This window comes from Melanotaenia boesemani, chromosome 23 (assembly GCF_017639745.1).
Source record: "Melanotaenia boesemani isolate fMelBoe1 chromosome 23, fMelBoe1.pri, whole genome shotgun sequence".
NCBI classification, from domain to species: domain Eukaryota; kingdom Metazoa; phylum Chordata; class Actinopteri; order Atheriniformes; family Melanotaeniidae; genus Melanotaenia; species Melanotaenia boesemani.
Window position 1 is genome coordinate 18463581 of NC_055704.1, and position 23073 is coordinate 18486653.

At 35.7% G+C, this 23073-nt stretch overlaps 1 protein-coding gene across 4 annotated transcripts in view; it reads right to left on the reverse strand.

Moving 5' to 3' along the window:
• tfec (transcription factor EC) overlaps window positions 1–23073 on the reverse strand; it is a 46944-nt gene that overhangs the window by 21728 nt on the left and 2143 nt on the right. For all 4 annotated transcript variants that reach the window (XM_041977505.1, XM_041977501.1, XM_041977500.1 and 1 more), the window contains exon 2: window positions 15109–15343. In XM_041977505.1, the coding sequence (XP_041833439.1) occupies window positions 15109–15321 (213 nt within the window). In that variant the 5' untranslated portion in view covers window positions 15322–15343. The remainder of the gene's footprint in view (window positions 1–15108; window positions 15344–23073) is intronic.

Below are 23073 nucleotides of genomic sequence, written 5' to 3' on the forward strand. Positions count from 1 at the left end.
ACTCTTCTGTATACTGATGCATTTGTGGATGACTTCAATAAACTTTGTTTATTTAAAAAAATTATTTAAGTTTATAAGTAGTATGTTGCAGAGCCATCACAAATTAACATTTAATTCATTGGGGGAAGATACTAGGATAAGCATACATTAGCTTTGAACTAGTCCTTTTTTGGTTTTTGAATGGTATGTATTAATGTGGTTACATTTGACTGTGTATACCTAACCAAAAAATAGAAAGACGATAAGATGAGATGTGTTCTAGAGTCAAATGTGAGGCCATTTCACATCTAAAGCTTGATTAAAATTGGGTCGTGCAACAGGACAATCACAGCAGTAGAACTACAACACAATGCCCCCCCCCCCCCCCCCCAAAAAAAAAAAACAAAACATCAAACTGTTGCAATGAAAAGATCTTGCTGGTGCTAGAACATGCTTTAGCATGTGAAATACAAACATTGCATACTTAAAAATCACTTCACTATGTTTTAGAGTTGGTAAGATGCAGAAGAAAAAATGCTATTCCATATGTCCACTCTGGCTACTTACATCACCGAGTCATTTCCTGAATGTATATACTACATATATACTATATATACTAATATCTTGGAGCACAGAGCCTCTTTGAAGACATCAGCTCTGATTGAAATTATTTTAAAAATGGTTGATGTAATGGGTCCATGAAAAATGAAAATAAATTGTTTCTTATTTTTAAATAATTTGTACTATTGCAAACTGTGAATGGGGCAAAACGTCAAGTGTGTTGGTATGTGTGTGTTGTAGAGCCTTTGTGGTACTAATGGTGCATTCTATGAATCAGAAAGACTTACAATGTTATTTACATAATTCCTTTCTTTACTTCGTCTCCATTGTTTCTTTCTTTATCTATGCCCTGCCTCACTTCTTTTACACCCTTTCTCTCTCTGAATGTCTTTTTTGTTTTTCTTTATGCTTCTAGTTATCTAACACGCTAGCAGACCTTCAACCATTAACATGACTAGAAAAACACTATATAAGTACAGTCCATTTCACCTGGTTGAGGCTAACTTGAGATGTCTTTTTCTTTGCAAATGAGAGGTTGGGAGACTAAAAGGCTAACTTAAAAGGCGTGTTTCAGGGTATTAATTGCTTGACATGTCTCATGCAGGTATGTGAAACATTCTGTATGACAATTAAAGATTAAGAGTGAGTGAAGAGTTTTAGTTATATAAGAGGATGACTGAAATATCTTGGCGTGTGTAACAAGTTTTTCTAACCCCTTGATCTTTTTTTGCTCTTTATGTAAGTGGAAATATTCCTCTCTGGTTCCCAAATACATGAAAAATGGTTAGGAATTAAATTGCTTTTGTGTTTTTAATTGATTCTTAATGATAACTGTGGAACTAAACTAAAAGCTTTTCAGTCATCCAAGTCATTTTTGAATAGAAGACAGTTGCCCTCTCAAGTTTTACATTGACAGTGTATTAGCTGTAAATAAGTAAAACTTAGTTTTGCTAAACACACAATGAAAAAGATGGTCGTTTTACAGATACTCTTTGTTTTCTTACCAAAAAAAGAAAAAAGTAATACAATTTGAATTGATTCAGATTTGTTTATCCTGTTTAGTTTGTTACTGCCAGCAGGGTTAAATTGCTGGATTTGATTTAATCTGATGCCATTTAAATCCACATTATTCAACCTTAAGCATAACCCATACATCTTTTATTTTCTTTAAACATCCAAGTGAGCCTTTGGGTTCATTTCAGGGCTGTCATAAAACAAGGCCGCCCTTTTGCTATTCACTATTTAACAGTTGCATTATATTTGTGAAACAATTTAATTAGAAGTCTGCAATATTAATTAAGCTGCATTTCTTGTCGATAAATAATCTAAGCATGGTGGTTGTGATCTGATCAATTTTTACAGCATGCTGCGGTATTATTATATGATATCATCAAGGAACTCTAAAGGTTTTGCAGAAAATCAGTTCATACAGGGACAAGATGAGATGCATTTGTTTACCTGAGACATGCAAAGGTGTGCCACCTACCTGTCCATACCAGTTATATTCCAGCATTGTAACAGCAGTTTCAGTGGTGTAGAAAAAAAAAAAAAAAAAAAAGAACCTAAAACTGTGGACTGTTGCTCACTTCTCAGCACAACTGTTAGTTTTCCCTGTGTGGAAACGCTATTGTCAGGACTTGGACGGGGAATCAGGCAAAGCTAAGCCATTACACACAAATTTCGTACACATGGGCTAGCAAGCATACGCACACTCACTTACACACCCCTGACTCTCCCGTTGAATTTTGGCACTCCCAGGGCTTACGACCTGTTGATAATGAACCTGAACCCATTATTTTGAGTCAATGAATTGAAAGAAATAGGGCAAAGAATGAAAGCCACAGGGCCAATTAACGGCATTCCTGTTTGTTCTTCAAGTAATAAAGCTTTGTAAGATGACTGAAAGCCTGTGCTATCCTTTTGTCTCTCAACTCTCTTTGGATGGGTTTTCTTCAAAAGAAGTCTCATGCAGCACCTCTGGTCATCCTGAAAGGAAAGATCCTCGGGCCATGTCTCTGACGCTGACACCACTGGCTAAACAAGGTGTCCTCCTCTGACCTCCTTAATTCGTTGTATGTGAAGCTTTGCCTCTCACGGTTCTTGTAATTGGGACAAAGGGACAGGGGAGGTTACAAAGTAGTAGCCAAAAGCCAAAAAGCAGAAAGGACTCAATGACGAGAGAAGCTTTTGAAATTTTTTAGAATCTTCAGTTTCCTTCTTGTGAACTTTTCAGGGTAGATGATATCTTCAGTTGGCTTTCTTATCAGGAAGTTTTGGATGGAGAAACGGATCATATGATGTGTGACAGTTTTTGTTCCTTTTCTATGTTTCATGAGAAGTCATAGAATGATTATTTTTATTGCATTTCATACGTTGTTTTCTTTATATGAAAATTTCTCATTTCAGTGTATTTATGGTTTCATGTTTAACTTAGAACAGATATGAACTTTTACAAGTTTATCAACTATCACTGAATAACTACACTCAGTCTTTAGCATTTGCCTTCTGAAACATTTCTTCTGCTCTCCTTATTTAGTCTACTGGACTTTATTCTATTCCAAATGAAAATTCAATGTCAGAAATACTTGCCTTTCAGTTAGGAGCAGAAGTGAAATTGGGCATCAGTTTTTTTTAATTACATCTTCTTAAATATGACCAAAAATCAAACATTAAAACTAAGATATGAGGTACACAATATGACTTAGTGTTAGTGTGTATTTAGCCCACAATAGGTAAGATCCCACATAAAAAAAATTCAAATATCTCCTGGTTTTTTTTATCTAGTGTCTTATAAAACATCAACTTTTTACCACACATTTACTTTGTTTATGAATTCAAACACTAATAGTCTATTAACTATGAAAGAAGTAAAAACTTTCGGCTCAGCATATTATCTACACAGTACAACACACAAAAGTCAGCAACATCACTCAAATTGGACTTAAATTTAAATAGCTAAATCAAATTGACCCTTTTTTATTTTCTATTTCTGACCTGAACACAAAATTGAGAGCACAAAATAGAAGTCTTAATTAGTCCCTTTTTTTGTTTCTTTGTTTATTTTGGGGGTTTTGTGTAATTTTATTAATTATAAATGAATAATTCATTATTTCATTACTTATAAATGAATTACACAATAATGAATCATTTATTCATTTTCTGATTTGGGATTCTTAATTGGATACGAAAAACGAATGATACATAGATTCTTGTGACATGCATAATGAGGTGAAATGTAATACACTACAGAATATACTTCATGTTCCTAAATGCAGATAGATGTTTGATTATGATCAATTTATTAAAGCCCTCAAACCACATATTGCTTTTTACTTCATTTAATTATTTTCCTGCTCCAGTGTTCAGTATTGCTCTGTTACAGTTTAGTTATATGGCATTAAAGTTCTATATATGAACTCATACATACCAGTCTCATGCCTGTCTCACCTCTGGTGAGACCTCCAGCCCATTCCTTCCCGCTTCCTTAAGTACATTTACCCAAACTTAGCAGGAGGCCTCTATTGGTCCTAACATAAACTCCAGTCCCTGTTTACCCCCTCTCTGATTCACACTGTACACTTCCATAGCCACACGCTAATACTACTACCCTCCACACATAGTACTTTTTTTTGCCCCCTTTTGAATCCTATTAGTGCATGAACTTAGTTTAACTGAAAAAGACTGTCGACTTCACTCAATTGGGCCTAATAGGATTAGGCTGCTGGTATGGGCCTGGAGGTTTAAATAGGAATGGAATTTTGGCAGACACCAGCTCAATCCATTGCATTAATCTTATAAAGGTTATGGAGTATGTGGGGGCCCCAGTGTTGCCAAGAGTTGAATGGATGAATGGCTGTTTTAGAAGTATTTGCTTCAGCCACAATGGCATCAGCACCAAAGGAAGCGTGGCCCAAGGATGAAACGTTGCACTGATAAATCAGAGGGTTGCAGGTGTTGTAGCCAGAATGCATGGTGTTGAAAAGGACGTGTTATAGTCCACAGTCATGATTATCACGCACATAAAATGTAAGGACGAAGGTGGTTTTGTTTAGATTGCGTATAAAAGCTGATGCCGTGATATCGCCCACTGGCTTTTGAGGGGTCAAGTTCATTTAGCTATTCCCATCTTAACATCATTTGGAAGTGACATACGGATCTGAATGAATGGATCTGAGTAAAATTACATGGACATAATTGATGTCACCTGTCAATTTGCCTGCCGCTGAAAGCAAGCCCTCCCATAAACATGCCTGAAAAAATCATTTTAAAGAAAAAAGGAGAGTAAATGTATATTAACCTCTGGCATCACCCAGTACTCACGCTGGGTCGAATATTTTCATGGCTGTTACAGCACAGCACCATCTCATCTTATGACATCCTGTGTGTGATGTTCAAAAGCAAATTGTGCATATCCTTGGTTTATAGAAAGTGGTAGCTTCATCCTCTTGTGACTGAGTTTGACTACAAAATTTCCAAGTTGAAAATGTATATTTCAGTTGTGGTAAATGTGAATATAGCATTAAATTCCATCAGTGGCAAATGTAAATCTGTCCACCTCTAACCAGTTAAAGTTTTCTGGAATGTGTGAAGAACTGCAGCCAAAAGCAAGAAAAGGACATTCATGGTCAAGAGGAACATAAGCATGAATATAAAGAGATGGACTTAGTTAACGGTGGGAATAGAGTCGATATAGATGTAAATGAGACATAAAATTGATTTTTGTTTTTTTATCTTTGTATAAAGTTGGTATATGGATGCCTGTAATAATACTTACAGACTGCACTTCAGATGCTAAAATCTTGAAAAATTAGTTGCCAAACATAAAAAAATATGTAAACTTAATTCATTTTCTTTATATAGTGCTGATTCACAACAAAAGTTAAGGCACTTTAAAGATACAGTTAAACCCAGTTATAGTCCAGGTCATAGTAATCCAACTGTAAAGTGATTAATTCAAATTCATAATTCATTTTACTGCACTTTGTTTCTGCAAGTGCAATAGAAATTTTGAAAATAAACAAATTTTTTACTAACAAAATTCACATTTCAGGTTAATGTTAATTGTCATGTGTTGCTACAAGAAAAGTCTAACTTCATTATGTCACCAATTTTCTTTGTAAATTTATATGGCAAATATCCCAGACTACTGTGTCTTATCAATAATGCTACTAATATCTATCTTTTTTCTTCAATCCCTGGATGTTTTTTTTAAGCAAATACAAGGTTGCAGTACACACTGACACATTACTAAGAACTCATCTGCATGGGTTTACAGTATGCTGATGTTTGCAGGTTATAATTGGATCTTAAGGAGCAGGGAGAGCAAGAAGCTTGCTGTTTCTCCTTTAACTGCAACATCTCTTTTTTGTATTTTTGTGGCATTTTGAAAACATACGTGAAAGTTTTTACATGTTTTACCAGGCGGTGGTAAATGCCAGAGAGTGCAGTTGATCCTCCTCCTAATCACCATTCTTCCCAGGGGTGTCATACCCAGTCTCATACCAACACCTCATAATGTCTTTCCCGGAGGTCTCTTCATGTCTCTGAATGCTGTGAATAGCTTTCTTGGTGGCCTTGAAACCCCCCCCCCACCATCCCACCTTGAGGGATTATGATATGTTTTAACTAAAAGTGGCCTGTGTTTTTGTTCTGATTTCTTGATCTTTGCTGTTGTAAGAACAATTGTTGCAGGAGGGGGGTCAGGGGTCAGCTGGACAGGTGGTGATGTGTGTGCGTATTAGTGTGTTATTAGGTTGAAGTAATATCCAGAGAGAAACACTTAAGACTTGAATGTGAGGCATTTAGCAGACTATTCTGTCTAATCCTATTAGTGTCTTAGATAACATCAAATTATCAGATGGGGTTGGGGTAAAAACGCTGAGGAAAACTATCAAAAGACAGCTATTTAATTTCTTTAACCAAAAGAAGATGGTGTTTCAATCATATGCAATTTAAAAAAAGAGGCCACAGTATCTAAATTTATATTTTTACTAAGGAACAGAATAATGTGTTTATTGCTGCTCATCTAAATAAGAACTGTAATTATGCATTAGCTCAAGTATACACACTAACCTTTAGTATAACAATGATAGTATCACTTTTCTATCAGAATAGCTTATTATCGTTTCTTGTTATAAAAATGAGTTTTATCCTGATTTGCACGACCTCAAGTTGCTGATTTCCCACCTACTAGGCCTTCAGCCCTTTAATACGCTCACAATAAAAGTAAGCACTATGTTTGGCGGTATCAAATGTTATTAAGGTAATCAGTGATTATAAAGTAAGTGCTAAAAGGACAAAAAAAGGTAAGAGGGAACAAAGTTTCCTTTTCTTGTGTTAATAACAGTTGCGTGCTAGCAAACTATGATACATTACCTGTGTTCGGATTTAAAATGTGTAAAATGAGGAGAAACAGTGAAATGGTTGTCCTGAGGGATAATTGTCACAGGTCATGTAGAAAACAGAAAGTTTAATTTGATTAGCTAATTTCATTTTTATAATAATGTATAAATCAAAATGGTAGTTGAGCATAGAAAAGGGGTCAACAACTGAGATTAGTGCAGCTGCTCTGTAAGGGGACTTTTAGTTGTTTTTCTTTTTTTTTTTTTTTTTTTTTGTTTGTTTTGTTTTGTTTTTCGTTTCTTTGTTATGTTTTTTTTTTTTTTTTTTTAAACCCAGATTGAATTATGAGACACAGAACAATTGGAACTTTTACTATGTAATTAAGAACCTCTCACCCGTCTGGACATAATAAACTTAAGATGTAATTGCAGGCACTTTTACATGCGTATATTGTAACTTTTTATAAACTAGAAACTGACAGGAAAAGGTGAATTAAACTTACTTATTGCCCAATATTCAGGTATATCAATAAAGTGGCTATCTCCTGTCTTATATATATATATATATATATATATATATATATATATATATAAAATTGAAAACCCGGATTAGTAATCTTTACAGTGAGGTATAACTCATAATGATTCTGCTTCTGTGTATTGTCCAACACAGCTAAATGCCCCAAAGAAATGTACCAAAAACCAGGGTTTCCCACACAGCACCACAGAATCCGCCCCCAGAACGCTATTTTGAAATAAAAACATTAAGGCTGTCAAAAATAACATGCTAACTAATTTAATTGCGTTAACACTTTAACGCATTTAAGGCATGCACAGCATAACAATGCGTACGTCATTTCTCTGTTATGACAGCGGCACATAAAGATGGAACAAGATCAGCCGGCTGGCTATGGATGGTAGTGATGTGCAGATTGATACCAAAATATTGATGCTACTGATACCAGCCTTTATGTTTTAGAATCAATTTTCTTGTTATAATATCTACTGTATATTTTTCTGACTTGGGGTAAAACATGCAGTCTACCACAAACTGGAATACGGTGGACAGTAACTATAATATCTTCTCTAAATCAGTAGTTCCTGTCAACTGGGTAAACTGGTATACCCAGTTGGCAGGAACTACTTTTTCTTCTGCCTGCCAAAGTCATATGGCACAGCATAGCGGCGCAGCAGCACATCTCTCATTCACTCAGGCCATACCATCACATGTATAGCTGAACAGCAAGGGCACGATGTATGATGTGTGTGGGAAGACATAGAGGTGCTGTAGCAACACCGCAAACCCCCTAAGCATCTGAGAGTCAACCATAACACACCTATATAATTAAATTATGATGATCAGGAGGGGGAAATTAGCGAGACACGTCACTCTTTGAGTCCTTTGATGCTGCAGACAGGTACAAACCACTATTCAGAGGGAGAAGATGTGGAGCTGGGTACCAAAGATGCAAATAAGAAAATGCTGCAATAAACTAGGAGTGAAATGTGTCCCTGAGGGCAGCTACATTAGTTCATCAGGCCTAGATTTAGTTGGTCAGGAGGCTACAGAGACTAATGTCATTAAATCAAAAAGTCAAAATGTAGCTGTAATTTCCTTTTAATGTTATTTTCCAAACACATTAAGTTTCTGTACAAATCTGGCAGACTGGAGTAGGTGGAGGGTGGGGGGAGGGGGTCGATGGCGCCCTGGTTTCTGGGGTGTGCAGCTGGAACATTGGGGTGTGTGCTGGCCTACACCGGGTGGTTGTCTGGGGGGGGGCTGGTCCTCCTAGACATGGTGCAGGCCTTGGCGGGGCCGGCGGCTGCCGATCTTGCCCACTGGGACCTGTGCCCCAAGACCGTGGGGGGCTCTTGCTGGGGTTCTCCTCTGCTGCCCTTCGGGTGGGGCTGGAGTTGTCTTTGCTAAATAACTTTTTTCACCTGTCCTCACTCTATAACTACACTTTACAATGAAATATGATTAATAAAATCCAAAAGAAATGTTTTTTTTTTTTCTTTTTCTTTTTTTTTTTTTTTTTTCATTTTGTGTGACTTTATATCCCATCTATTCTTTACATATATTTTTTTCTACACAAATTTTTTTAAATGAAAATATATAAGGTATATTTATATACCTTATAAAATTACACATTTTAGTTGTGTCCCTAGATTTCACTCAATCCTGACACCTTAACACATTACTCCTTCAACAAACTGTCCTGTTACTTTAATTGTACCTTAGTTTTCATTTGCTTACTTTAAAAATACAATTTTGGAATATATCACTAGAATGTTCTCAGTATACTTATTCTTTTAGCCAGTATGTCATGTGGCTATTTTTCATGCATTTGCTAACTCTTTGCTAGTAACTTAGTTCTGTTACTTTCAGTCCTGTTACTCATATGAAGAGTAACAGGAAAGGCCTTAATGTTAGGTATAGTAGAATAGGTGCTTTCTGGTTCAACCAACACAATTTTTTAAACATTTGTCTTTTTAGCTGTGCTTGAAATGTTCAGGTTTACTGAATCACTTGGCCACTATATAGAGTTCACAACATTAAGGATTACTGGTGGGTATGGTTAGACAGTTGCTGATGCATTTCAAACACTATTTGTGAATGCAGCTGTACGTCCGAATTATAAGCTATTTATCTGGCTTGTTGCATAAACAAACAGTTGCAGGCTGCATATATGCCAAGTCCAAAGTTTTAGACATAACCAACATCTTTCAACAGCCTTTTTCACACATGAACACTGGCACCGTTCTGGAAAATGTGCAGAATGTGGTGTCATCTTTTTCTGCAACTACTGTTTACATAAGCACTTTGCAGTGGAAGATTTTCTGGTTAGAGAAGCACTTTCATAGTTGAAAATGCAAGAGAGGGTTTGTGGGTGAATGCCTCGAGCACATAGGAGGCAAAATGTGATGCAAAAACTACACTGAGGAAATCATTTTCTTTACATACTGAAAATAGCAGGTGAGGCTCCTTTTTTGTTGATACCAGTACCATATACAGAGCATCCACAAACGCAAGTACTGAGCAGTAAATGGCAGACAGGTTAGACTTAGCAACTTTCATCAGCAAGCTCACTCATTCCTCCAATAAATCGGTTCAATAGGAGTTTACTTATCTACACAATATTCACTTCTATGCTCACATATCGTCTCACCTGCTGATGTTCCAGATGTATTTCTTTTGGACTGAGTGGAAAACTGCAAAAATGTGTGTTTGCATATTTAGTTTCCATGTTACATAAACATCTCCAAACCAGTTCAGAAACACAAGCACACACAATCTACACAAGCATTACCAGCAACTGTGATATATAATCTTCAGTAGATAATATCTAACTATATTCAATAAATTAATATTACCCACTAAACTTAAACAATTAACCTTACATATATTTCCTGAGACCTATTGCATTACTCTATGATAAAAACTTTACTTAATCCATGTTGTATGTGATCTGATACTTCACATCTGCCCCCTGCTGGATACTTTTTGCACTACAATCATTCTTAAAAAAAAAAGACATGGTACATATATCGTACATAATGCTGGGTTTTTTAATGTTTTGTTAAAGGGCCAAATAAAAGCTATGTCTGTTATTACTTGAGCCAGACTCTGAAAGATAACTGAATATATAAAAATCCACCCTAATCTTGCCAAATTACAATATTGTTGATGCAATATCTATGTGCAGGTGCTGGTGATAGCATCCATTTTCCATTTTGTAATTTGTCTGGTAAATTTTTTTTAATGTAGCTCAAACAATAAATTTTAATACTGTGCACATCTATTTCTAAGATTTCTAAGTAGCAAAACAAATCCTGTTCATGATTATGCCAAAGGAAACAGACAAGTATGTGAAGAGGGGAAACATTATTGGGAATTCTGCTGTATTAATGTACACCTACACTTTGTGTGGCATTTTCCAGTCTGCTTGAAGTGATCCAATTTCATTCAGTTTCACTCAGACTAACAGGTTTAGTTTTTGTCTAAAACAATAGTTTTTTGTTTTTTTATGTTGTTTGCTTGTTTATCATGTAAACATACTGACTTTCTAACTTGTAAAAAAAAGCTTTCTTTTCAATAGCACACCTCCGGATCAGCTCCTTTATTTTCTGATGAATTATAACTATTACCCAGAACCGCTATCTGTTTATGCCTTCACTCAGGCATGCATCCAGTCCAGCGGATGAAAAGAAGCCAGCCAAGGCCCTCAGCCAGTCCAGATGGGTGGTCCACACACACCACTGCTACTATGACCTGTTAGTGTCCTTGTTACACTAATACCTTTCTTTCCTAACCCTCTCCCTGTCTCACGCATTCCTTTTCACACAAAATTAGTTTTTCTTTAATCTAATCCAGTTTCTGTATTTGTTTAAAGAGCCATGTTATCATTACTTTCCAACTTGTCTTTTCATCCTACACAACAGTGCTCTCCATGTGCAGTAGCTACATTTACATGCAACAAAATATTCCAACATTTACATAATTCTTAATATCCCAACTATTGAGTTCCATATAGGATATTCTATTCATAATCCTATTTACATTCTACAAATTGTACTTCAGTAATTATCTCACACCTGAATTATGTCCCTCTATTTGCAATGTTTGCATCCATCCAAATCCTTTCTAATATCATATCCTTCAAGACGCAGGGTAACATTTTGCTTTCTCTCTCACTCCAAAAGTGTGTCTTCTTTTTTCTTGCAAGCATTCTGTTTTGCACCTCAGAAACGTCATGCTGCGTTTTTTTGTACTTCAGGAAGTCAAATCTTGAAATCATGTCCTTTTCAGCCTCTCAGAAATTGTAAAAAGTGACATAAACAGCAATAAACAATACAGTGGAGCAGCATTATCCAAAGAATGTCAATACATCTCCAGTGTGAGTTACTGTTTTTTGTTTGCCTACAAGGAGTGCTTCACTAATGACTGTCTGCTCATTGTGATTGCACTATAACTGGTCCCATTTATAATTGTAGAAAGGTTTTCAAGTACGAACCAGACACTGAAATCTGCTGCCAAACATGCTCTATGAAAAACGAAGAGTCTCCACAGTTATGTCCAATTATGTTTCATGGTAACAACATAAACTGTTTTCGTAGGAAGAGTAATACTTTTTTTCTTTGATTTGTGCAGCATGTAAAAGCTGGTCAGCTGCATTTGTGGAACATTTTGCATGGCTTCACACCCCACCCAGGTACACACTTAAGTTGTATCTCATACTGTGATTACTCATAGGCTTTGCCGTGGATATTAGAATAAACAAACTTTGAGTTGTTGTGAACATAAAAACAGACTGATGCAGTATTGCATCAGTCTGTCTGTCTGTCGGTCTGTCGGAGTAATTCATCAGTCTCTCATAAATATCCTTTGGAGCAAAGCACTTCCCTTTTCTATGATTCACCACAGGAAGCTGACTCTTCCCTAAAAGGCTTTGCCTTGAAATAAATTATGAGGGAAAAAAGAACATGGATATTTTATGCACGTTTATAATTTTGGAAAGAAAAACACACAAAAAATATATATTTCCAGACCAAACTGCAGATCACGTCACATTATTGTGTATACATAGTATTTTTGTATAGTACTGATTCACCTTAAACAAGAATTAGGTTTATTTTTTTCATTTCAATCTTCTCACACCAAACACCAGCACCATCACTCCTCCTCAGACAGTGAAGGGGGTAGCTTGTACCTTGAGGCTGATATCCACTCACAAACACTCACAAGCATTTGTGCATGCACACAAACACACACCAGAGCAACTTTAGCACATAAAAGGCCTCCTACTGAAGTGAAAAACATACTGCAACAATGCTTTGAAGTCTTCCAGTTATCCATCTAATGTAGGGATGTTTTCTGTTCCTCCTCCTCTAAGAGTCTGATTCATATACTCCTCCCGGAAATTTTCCAGCTATATCCAGACTGGGAGTTATTTGGTAATTCCAGTGTATCCCAGTCACTCAACACTTCATCTTACTTTTGCATCAAAGCAGTATAGAAAAATTGTGTTTTGCTTTTTTTTAATCCCATATGAAGCTTGCAATCTAAAAAATAGAAAGTTTGAATAAATCATGCACACAATATGAAAGAGCATATTAAGGCAAAACTATATGTATACGTCCAGTGACATAGAGCAATTAGGACAATTGCTAAAAACAAAGCTAGAAAGATTGATTAAAGATTTAAATTGAAAGATGCAGTGCTGTCGTCTGGGCAACTAAATAAAAAAGCATAAACACGACAAAAACAAATCTTTGTTTCCCACCACGGTGCAAATAAACTAATAAATAGTATACCATTGATAACAGATGCATCTGAAACTGTAACCACATGGGTATTTAACTTCTACTTAATATAAGATTAATAAGAGTAAAATGTTTAACCAGCACATTAACATTCACAAAGCCTTTTTCAAAGATCTTTAAATAGCTGTGAGACAACAATGTCTCACTGATATTGAAATGCAGCAGGCAGGAGGACATGAATCACAGGCATCCCTCTGTGTTTACGACCTGCTTGGGTTTAATATTTATGACAATTGATTGAGCTCAGTAATTAAACATGTAAAACTTTTTGTTTTTAACCTGACAGCTCAGTAATTATATACCTTTGGTGATTCATGGGCTATTTAGGAGAATTATTTGGATAAGAAATAGTCTAAACAACAACTGGTCTTTGTTTAAAAACAAGAAAACAAAAGGCAAGACATAATATATATATAGAGAGAGAGTCATTGTACAAATGAAAAGAATCACAGAAGTTAGTCAGAAGTTGGTAGTAAACATTTGCTAAAACTGCTTCTAGAGGGAGCGTTAAGAACCATAGCTTAGCTCCCACCTACAAGCAGCTTGCCTATAATGCTTAAAATATAAATGTCCAACTGTCTGGTGGTTGCAGGCACAGTGTACTTCACCGGGGTGTCCTACATCTTGTCCTATATCATAATTACATATGTTTGTAGAAAGCTCAACAGCAAGCTAAGATATTTTTTATTTTGAATGTGAAGTTATGTGGAAACACAGCTGCCCGGTATCAACTGATAAGCAACACATTGCAGTCTTGCAAACATGCGTGTTTAAATCTGTTGAAGCATTCAAGTTAGAAAAGTCTCTGACATCCTGTTTTTGTAGATTAATCTTGCCAAAGCAGCTACTTACATATCAGCCACTAAGCTTCTCTTGCACTTAGAGGGGGAAAAAAAAATAGTTTAGCATATTCAGTTTCATTAGCGTTTGTTTATCACTGCTGTAGTTGTGAAGCTACAACGACACAGAGATACAGACACTCATGACATTATGTGTGTATTTTATATTTATTTAACAGTCGCTTTTATGCAAAGCAGCTTACACATGGTAAATGTAGGAGAGTATAGTGTGGTTATTAACCTGAATCAGTTGGAAGTTTACATTCCACCTCTGTAGCAAAATCTGTAAACCCACTGATGATTAATAAACATGCATATTCATTAATTAGTCACCCCAGTAATATGCAAGCCACATCACATATATGGAATATACATGATTTTACTGTGAAGCAGACTTTGAAACAATGAAGTTAAAGATGTTTAGAATTTAAATAATAAAAGTTGAGATCAGCTGAACTCAGGTACATATTACTTCCTGCACCAGAATACTGAAATAAAAAGCCATCTCTCTTGTGTTTACTTGGCCACAAATGCTTATAAAGAGGAAAGAAGGGATGGTGGGGGGTACTAATCCATGAGGCTTAGTAAAAGCTCTAATCTCTGCTGGTTTAGTCTTGAGAATGTTTTTAACTTTTATTTTGCTTTTCTAACTGATTCTTTACTTTTTTTTTCCCTGCTTTTTCACCAGTAAACCTACATGGTTAGAGTTAGAATTGAAGTACATAGTTATGTTTACATGTGTAAAAAAAAAAGCATAGTTGGGGAGTTACAAATATTTATTTGTTTATGGCTTATGCATTTTTAGATTTAGGCATCATGAGTTATGAAATGTCGGGTCACAGATGAATGCTGTCAGACAGATGTTACAGCATAAAACCCTGGATTATTACAATGCTACATATTAATTGACTTTTTTTTTTATCAAAAAATTTTACTTGCTTAACTTTTTTAATTTGAATGTTGCTTTAGTATTTAGCTAATATCAGTGATGACACACACAAAAAAGCTTTTGTTCTGATTAATGCTGCAGAGTGCATCTATGATAGTCTTATTTGGCCACCTACCTTCCATCTGTTTTTAGATTGCCACCACACAGGGGCTTGTGCTCTTGTGTAGGCTCCGCCGTAGGGATGCTGCGAGACAGAATGATGTAAACTACTGCTTTGATAGAACTGGGGCCAGCTATGTGGATGTGGTCCAGTATCATACAAAGCCTCCCCATCATCTCTCTCACTAATCACCCACTGGCTGTCTGGACCGGAGCACGACTGGAACATTTCTGGTAACCCAAAACTTGATCTAGGGAAATAAAAGAGGAAATTACAATTAGTCAGTCACTTAACTAATTATGTAATGAAATTGTTACATTATGCTTATTAAATCATGATTTATACTTGGATTTCCTGGTGAATATCTGGTTTCAGGAGAGGGAAACAGTAGGGCTTTTGCATTGGTTGATGTGTGTGTTGGATCATTTTCCAGCTGTATGTTTTTGGAAAAATTGGTGCTGCAACAACTGTTTTAGACAGTTGCAGATTTGAGCAGATCCTAGAGGTTTCTGTGCTTTATCTGACTGCCAAAATTAAGACCTAACTTTTCTGCTTAAATATTATTTTTAAAAAGTATTAACAAATATTATACAGAGTCAACACATCAAAACACATGGGTTGTAATGTGGCATTTTTCTTTCAAGCAGAAAAATGTTTTCTATCTTGCCTCTTTTAACAGTAAATATATATATATACACACACACATATAGACGTAGACATACTGTACCTACACTGAAATTGTATTGGCTTGTTATATTTTTTCCTTGTTATGAAACCTTGCAGTGCGCTGTCCACTTTCCAAAGATAAAATAGAATAAGACGTGTGTTTATTCATGAAATAGATAAATGGCTCCTTATTTGATTTGTAAAGAGTTTAGATGCATAAACTTTTTGTATTTCCATTATAAAGTCAATGGAAGAACAAACTTGATTACTGGTGTGACTGAAGTAACAACAAGCAGCATGCTGGAGATCAAAGCTTCTTGGTAGCAATTGCTTAACCAAAATCAGTTGATGCATAATCAGCTGCCAATCTAAATGGAAAAACATTACTGTCAACTATCCTTGTTTTTATATAAATTGTTAATAATATTGTCCGTTCAGCCAATGATGTTGAGATTACAGCCATTTGTTGGAAAGTGTTTTTTTTCTTTGCAAATGGCTGATTAATAGTCCAAGATCTTTTTTTCTGTGCCCATGGAGAAAAATAAGAAGATTGTTGCTTGGAGGTACATAAAAATAGAAAATGCATCCTTAATTGTGTGCAGTTATATGTTCAAGGGAATTGAATTCCTATAAAATAACCAGAAAAGCGGCTTGTATAACCATGTTCCACTTTTTGTTGTTGTTGTTAAGGCAGAATTAAAGTTTCTAAGTTTCAGTTTGAGCACACAGGGGAGATGAGGTTAGAAGTGGGTTAGAATTGGAGCAGTCGTCAACAGTTGATGGTCTCATGGGAACAAGCTAAGGTGTATGTATGACAAGTAAGCACCTCACTTGTGAATTATAATATCTGAGTGCAAATTAGCTGTCATCTCAATAGGAATACATCAAAACAGGGGACTTATGAACACAGGGCTGAGTGAACACAAAAAATAGTAGGGTGAGGAAGTAGAACAATGTGTAATTAGAGCGTCTCCTTTCTTTTTCCTCTCCTGCCTAATATTTGGAAGGGGTAATTGGCATTGAATACAGCTGTCCAAGCATGGTGCAAACACTTTTTAATTGCTTTTATTCTATGTCCATCATTGCAGTATACTTCCATTGTAGAATTTGCCAATCTGTTCTGGGTACTGTGTAAAACTGCATAGATGGCACAGGCCTGGCATGAGAAAGCTGTTTTTTGTTCATGTAGAGAAGGGATTTTGTCCACCTAGCTGCATTCCTTAAAATACGATCATCTTGAACAAGTGGTTCATTTGTGTGGGTTAAGCCTGAGTCTTTGTCTGTGATTTGAGGGCTTCTTTGTTAGCCCATAAGCAAGGCATCTTTCCTAAATAACAATTACCCAGTTACCCCTACTATACTCATATTAAGATGAAATTGATGGCTAGTAAAATTGCATACTGGTGTGTGAATTTTTCTTTTTTCTGCACATAGTTATATTAGTTTTCATGATGCATAAAGCATCTTCATATACAATACAAGACTGAAATATGAAGAGAACAGTTCAAAGTGAAAAGACCTCTGTATTCAACCACATATTCATCCACTGTAAAATTTAGGGGTTCTGTGGCACCAGGCAAAGGTTTTGTGGGAGTAGGTGGCCAAGCAAGAGGCCTGTCAGGACATCTGTGGTGGTAAAAATGACTAGCTATAACCACAGTGTTGGAATTAACAAATAAAGTTGAAAGGGCAAACACAAAGTTAAGTGAGTCAGTCAGAAAGAAAGTTCTTCAGTTACATGCTTTGACATGTTTTTGTAGTCTTTTGTCTTTCACCATTTTGGTAATGTGCATCAATGACAGGAGATAACTACAATGATGGTGTTTTAACTGATTTGTTTTTCCCTTTTTTTTTTACCCCTTGTTTATTACATTTGATTCAGTAAGCTGAATGGTGTCATGTTGGGGCTGTTTTAATGTGTTAGCGGACTTGATGATCTAGAAGCAGATATTTTGGTGTCTTTCTTAATGGCTGCTGCAATTTCGTGTAATATATATCTAGTAGCACTTTTGGTAGATGATTCATACTAGAAGGTTGTATAACATTGAGATGCTGTGGGTCCCTAAAGACCCCGTGCAGGGCTTTAGGCCTTGGTAAATGTAAATGTTTAATCAGTGACCATGACTTAAACCCAAAAATGATTAGTTTTCTTTACATTTTAATGGTGTAACAAGACATGTGGCCAATTTTTTACAGTTAGTGCCTGCATTACTTGTTTTGAAATATATCTGTCCATAACTTTATCATTCATAAATGATAAAGAGAACAAAGTCTCTAATCAACATTAAAAAGCCAATTTATTTATTTATTTATTTATTTTGAGACATTTATGCTTCTAGTTCAGGTCCAGAGGAAGCTTCCCCTTAGAGCATCAGGTGCTCCCTTTTCCTTCTTAATTAGCTTACCCTAATGACTTAATATTGATTATCTGTTGGATAGCCGTATAATGCTGTAAACAGTTTAACTGAGATGTCCTGATCTCATGAAACCACCACCGTATGATCCCCTACTTGTTAAACAAGCGTTACCCCGTTTGAGCCTGCTTAAGTTAAATCCAACTGAGAACAGCAGCAGAATTACAGACCTCCTGCTGCTCTGAAGAAACAAAGCCTTGGGGACGGTGGAGGGAGTAAGCAACAGTACTACATTGTTTCTTCTTTAAATTAGGCTGCAGGTGTGGTTCTTCTATGTGCTTTCTCATGATTCATTAAAATGGGTTTTGGAAAATATTAATGATAAAACATTAAACTGATGCAATCTACAGGATGTAACAGACCAGTATATGACATTTTTTAATGTCTGAATGTCTTCCTGTAGAGTTTTGTGGACAGTGTCTGGAGAAACAGCCCCTCTAGTTTTTCATAGATCTCTGTGACTCGTGGTCCTTCAACTGAAAATACTCCAGGGTCTTGAACATGTCAGCAGGACAGGCAAGAATTTGAGGTACAGACCATGTGTAACACAATTTATTTATAATGTGTCATTACAAAACAAGTGCAAAAGAAAGCAAGCAGGAGGACAGTCCACCACATTCAAACACAAGCAATCAAGACTTTGAAAAGGAATGGGAACAAGTTTGAAATTATTGATTCCCACCCCTCTTCCACATCAACACAATTTACCTTCCAACAAACCCAGTCAGCTCCCTAATCCATAACCAGAAGTGTAAATATAACATGTAATATAACATCAACTATTAGTAGTATACATAGGCATACATGCACAAAGCCTGGATCATCACATCCATTGGGAAAGCTTGCCCAAACTCCAGTACAGTGCCGTACTTCCACACATAAATACACATATATTATACTTATATCACATTTAGGAGGCAAATGGACTCAACAATAATCAATGCTCAGTTGACAGCTGGTGATCCTTAAAGACATTCTGCACTTGCATACTTCTGATAAACCATTTCTATTTTTTATCATTATTATTACATTGTGCAGGCATACATAAGATTTGAAGTTTACCCCTTCAGTTATAGCCCCCTTCCACATTAAATAGTTTCTGAACATTATCTGGTAAAAACTTATTTTTTGCTTTAAGTATTACTTGTGCAGATTGAAATGCAACTAAATCCATTCATTCTAGCAATTTTGACTATAGAAATAATAATATAATATATGTCTTATGTTATCTTATGTATGTACCGTATTGTTCTCTTTTGTAGTATTATTCATAAATATAACCTAATTTTATAATTATTACCCCAAACCTCTGCACAATAAGAGAGATATGGAAGAACAAGAGAACAGTATGTTAGCTTTTCCAGCTCAGCACCATAGCAAAAACACTTTGTATTATTAGAAAAATGAAACTGGTTTTAATACTTTATACTTTATTATAAATACTATACTTTATAATATAAAGAATAAAAATCAATTTGTCCCAACACGGACACCACAAATAATGCCTAAACTATCAATACAACACTTAGCAAACTTCACAAATTACCTATTACTCAGATAGCTTCTCACCCACTATAAAACTATATTGTTCTACTTTAGTGAGTAAAATTATCATATCATATTTTAAATCAACAAATATTCCAACTTCATATTGTTTCTGACTTAAGGAACGTGTTATTCCTTCAACTGAATCTATTAATGTCAGTTATGTAGATCTATCAGTTCTGAAACCATATTGACAATCAGAGTAGTTCGTATTCATCTGTGAAATTATCCAACCAATTACTAAAAAGGTTTTTAAATTTTTTTGAAAATTGTGGCAGCAGAGAGACAGGTCTGTAATTTGTGGAAAAAAAAACTGTAGCAGTTTTCATCCTATTTTAAATGTCCCAGTCCTGAATGATGAGTTATAGATATATGTAAGTGGTCTAGATATAACATCAGTCACCCTTTTAATTAGTGACATGTCAATCTCATCACATCTGTAGATTTTTTATTTTGACATTTAGCAACAATATTTAATTTTGTTTTCAATTTTTATATTTTCTTTACTCTAGTTAAACTTTTCTTAATTGGTTGCACAACATGCAGTTTGAGGAAACTTCCATATAGCATTGTGTATTTTTCTTTTTCTAATTAAAAGGACTTGGATTGTTAACAATTGCATCATCTTCATCACATCTATCCATCTATTCATCTGCCTCTCCACACTTACACAAGTCCTCACCCACCCACCCACGTGGAGTCAGGAAGTTTTGGAGTATCATTGCTGAGGCTTTTTCTGAGTGTCTGTGTCACAGTTGAGAAAACACACACACACACACACCGGTGTCTGCCTCATTAAAACCTTTCCCATAGATGTACTACTTTGTACAGCTCTTCACTCATCATCACCTCCAATCCGCTCAACCCCCTTCTCCCTTTGAGCTTCACTGCTTATTTTCATCAATGCTTCTCTCTCTTCTTCTTTCTCTCTATCAGCCTCACTCTCCCTCTTATCCACAATGCGCTTTGTCGCTGGGCTGTCATGTATTTATTTGCTTTTTTAAACCTCTAATCGTCCTTTATTGTTCTTCACGGCGTCCTGTCGCGTCAGGAACAAGGTTTCTGCAAGAGTTTTGTTCTCTGTTTTCAAGGCTTGAATCACTGAGTCAAGATAATGATGAAGAGCTCCGACATGCAGTAGATCCAGCCTCTTTCACCGATCACACCATTCAGTGTTTCTAAGGAGCTGAGGTCACAGCTTAGAATTGCTTTTCAAACTTCTGTGTGGTTCAGATGCTTGTCAATTTCCTGGTCTTATTCTAATTGCTGAAGCAGGAACCCGATATTATCTCATTCATTCAAGAATCCATGCAAAAGAAAGATAATAAAGTATATATTTTCATATTAGATTTGACTCAGTTTCATAAAAACTCAATAAGCTGCAAAAGAAGGATAATGACATCCAAATATAGTAAATTAAGCTTACTATTTTGAGAACCTATTATATCCAATAACAAGCACTTATCTCCTTTTCCATTTGAGTCTCTCTCTCTCTCAGGCAGAAATAATATTAAATCAGCTAATCTCATGAATGGGGAACTTTGAGGCATAAACAAAATTTTAATCAACATGGAAAACTGTGAGTGTGTGGAAATAAAACAGTGAGTCACGTTTATTTTTTTTTTTTTTTTTTTTTTTTTTTTTTACAGTGTGAGCTTATTGATGCAGATCCAAACTGCCTCAGACTAAAGTACATGGTGGAACAACTAGTTTAAGCTACAATAATTTCAATGCCAAAATAGTGAAAGTCAACAGTGAGTCTTTACTCTTTTTCAATACATTTCACCACATTTTATTCGTACTAACTAAATATGTTGTAGATTTGTGACACATATAAAACTTAGTACCAAAAGAATGAGAGTTTATGATTGGTTGATTATGTTCCCTCTTTAAAGAAGCATTATGTATTTCTGACCTGAAAAAATATGTGTATCTAACTATTTAATAGCCATACTCAACATAAATGTGTCCGATCAATCAAAGAAACGCAAGAGGACAATATCCGAGGATGAGAGGAACTAAAAAGACTAAAAGACAACAGTCAACATTGGACTGATGTATACTGGCTGGAGAGCTCAGAGTATAGTTAGGATGCAAGATAGATGCTAAATTTGTCGTTAGAGGACAATATGTCACTGGGGAAAATTCCCAAAATTTAGTAGTACTTCTTTAATAATGCTGATTAGTCTTGTAACATATGTCCCTAGAAAGCCTGATTAGTCAACTTTAAAACATGGTATAACTTGTAAAGTGCTTCTTTGTATTGACCAACACAGCAGTGTCTCCAAAAAAATGTGCCACAATCACCTGCAATATTCTCCTGTTGGTATTTACTTTTGTTTTGATGTTACTTGATGGATTGGATGATTGCACTCCCACAGTACTTAGGAAAAACAGCGCATAGCAGCAGTTTTTAGGCTTTATTCATTTTACACTATCAGGAACCTCAGTAGCATGTGGAAGATCCATACACAGCCACAACATGACGTCTCCTCTTCATGCTGATCACAAGCCTGGTTAGCTTTTGCTGTGGGATGGCATCCCATTCCTCCATCAGGAGTTGTTGAAGGTCAGTCAGAATGGTCATGTTGGTCACTCTAGAAAGTACAGCATGCCCAAGCTGATCCCACAAGAGTTTAATTAGGTTGAGGTGTATTTATTCACAAATTAATGATCCTGGCTCTGTGGGGGAGAGCATCCTGGAGGATGGAGTTAGGTCACAGATTGTGGAAATATTTGATGGCCACTGGATCCTGTATGTCATTCCGATATGTCTGCATATCATAGGTGCCAATCAGGTGCCAGTCATACACCTGTGACTGATACACACCTGGCAGCAGGAATACAAACAGGAGAACATTGTAGGGGAGTTTGGCACATCTATTAAGCGGTACTATCCACACCTTCACAATCCTTCCAGTTTATATCTTGTAAAGCTGACTAATCAGGCTTTCCAACAATGAAATAAACAACACCAGTTTATATTATTAAAGGGAAGAAATAATCAACCAATGCAAATTTTCTTTACTTTTTTGTTCTCAATTAGGAATTATAGAAACATAGACTTTGTCAGGTCATCCTTGTGCTTATTTTGTGTCTGTTTTTCAACTCACTGTAATGAGTTAATATGTTAAAAATTATGTTAGTTGTTTTAACACTTAATTATAGCTGGACTATTACATTATTTTAATCTTCAAGATTTAGAAATATCAGTTAATACTCTAGTATAACTGGACTAAATGGTATATTACAAAGTAAGCTTTTGCATGACAGTGAAAATATTCGATTACAGATCTATCCTCACTTTAGTTCAGACATTTTCTTTATCATTAAGCAGTTGCTACTTTTCCTTGCC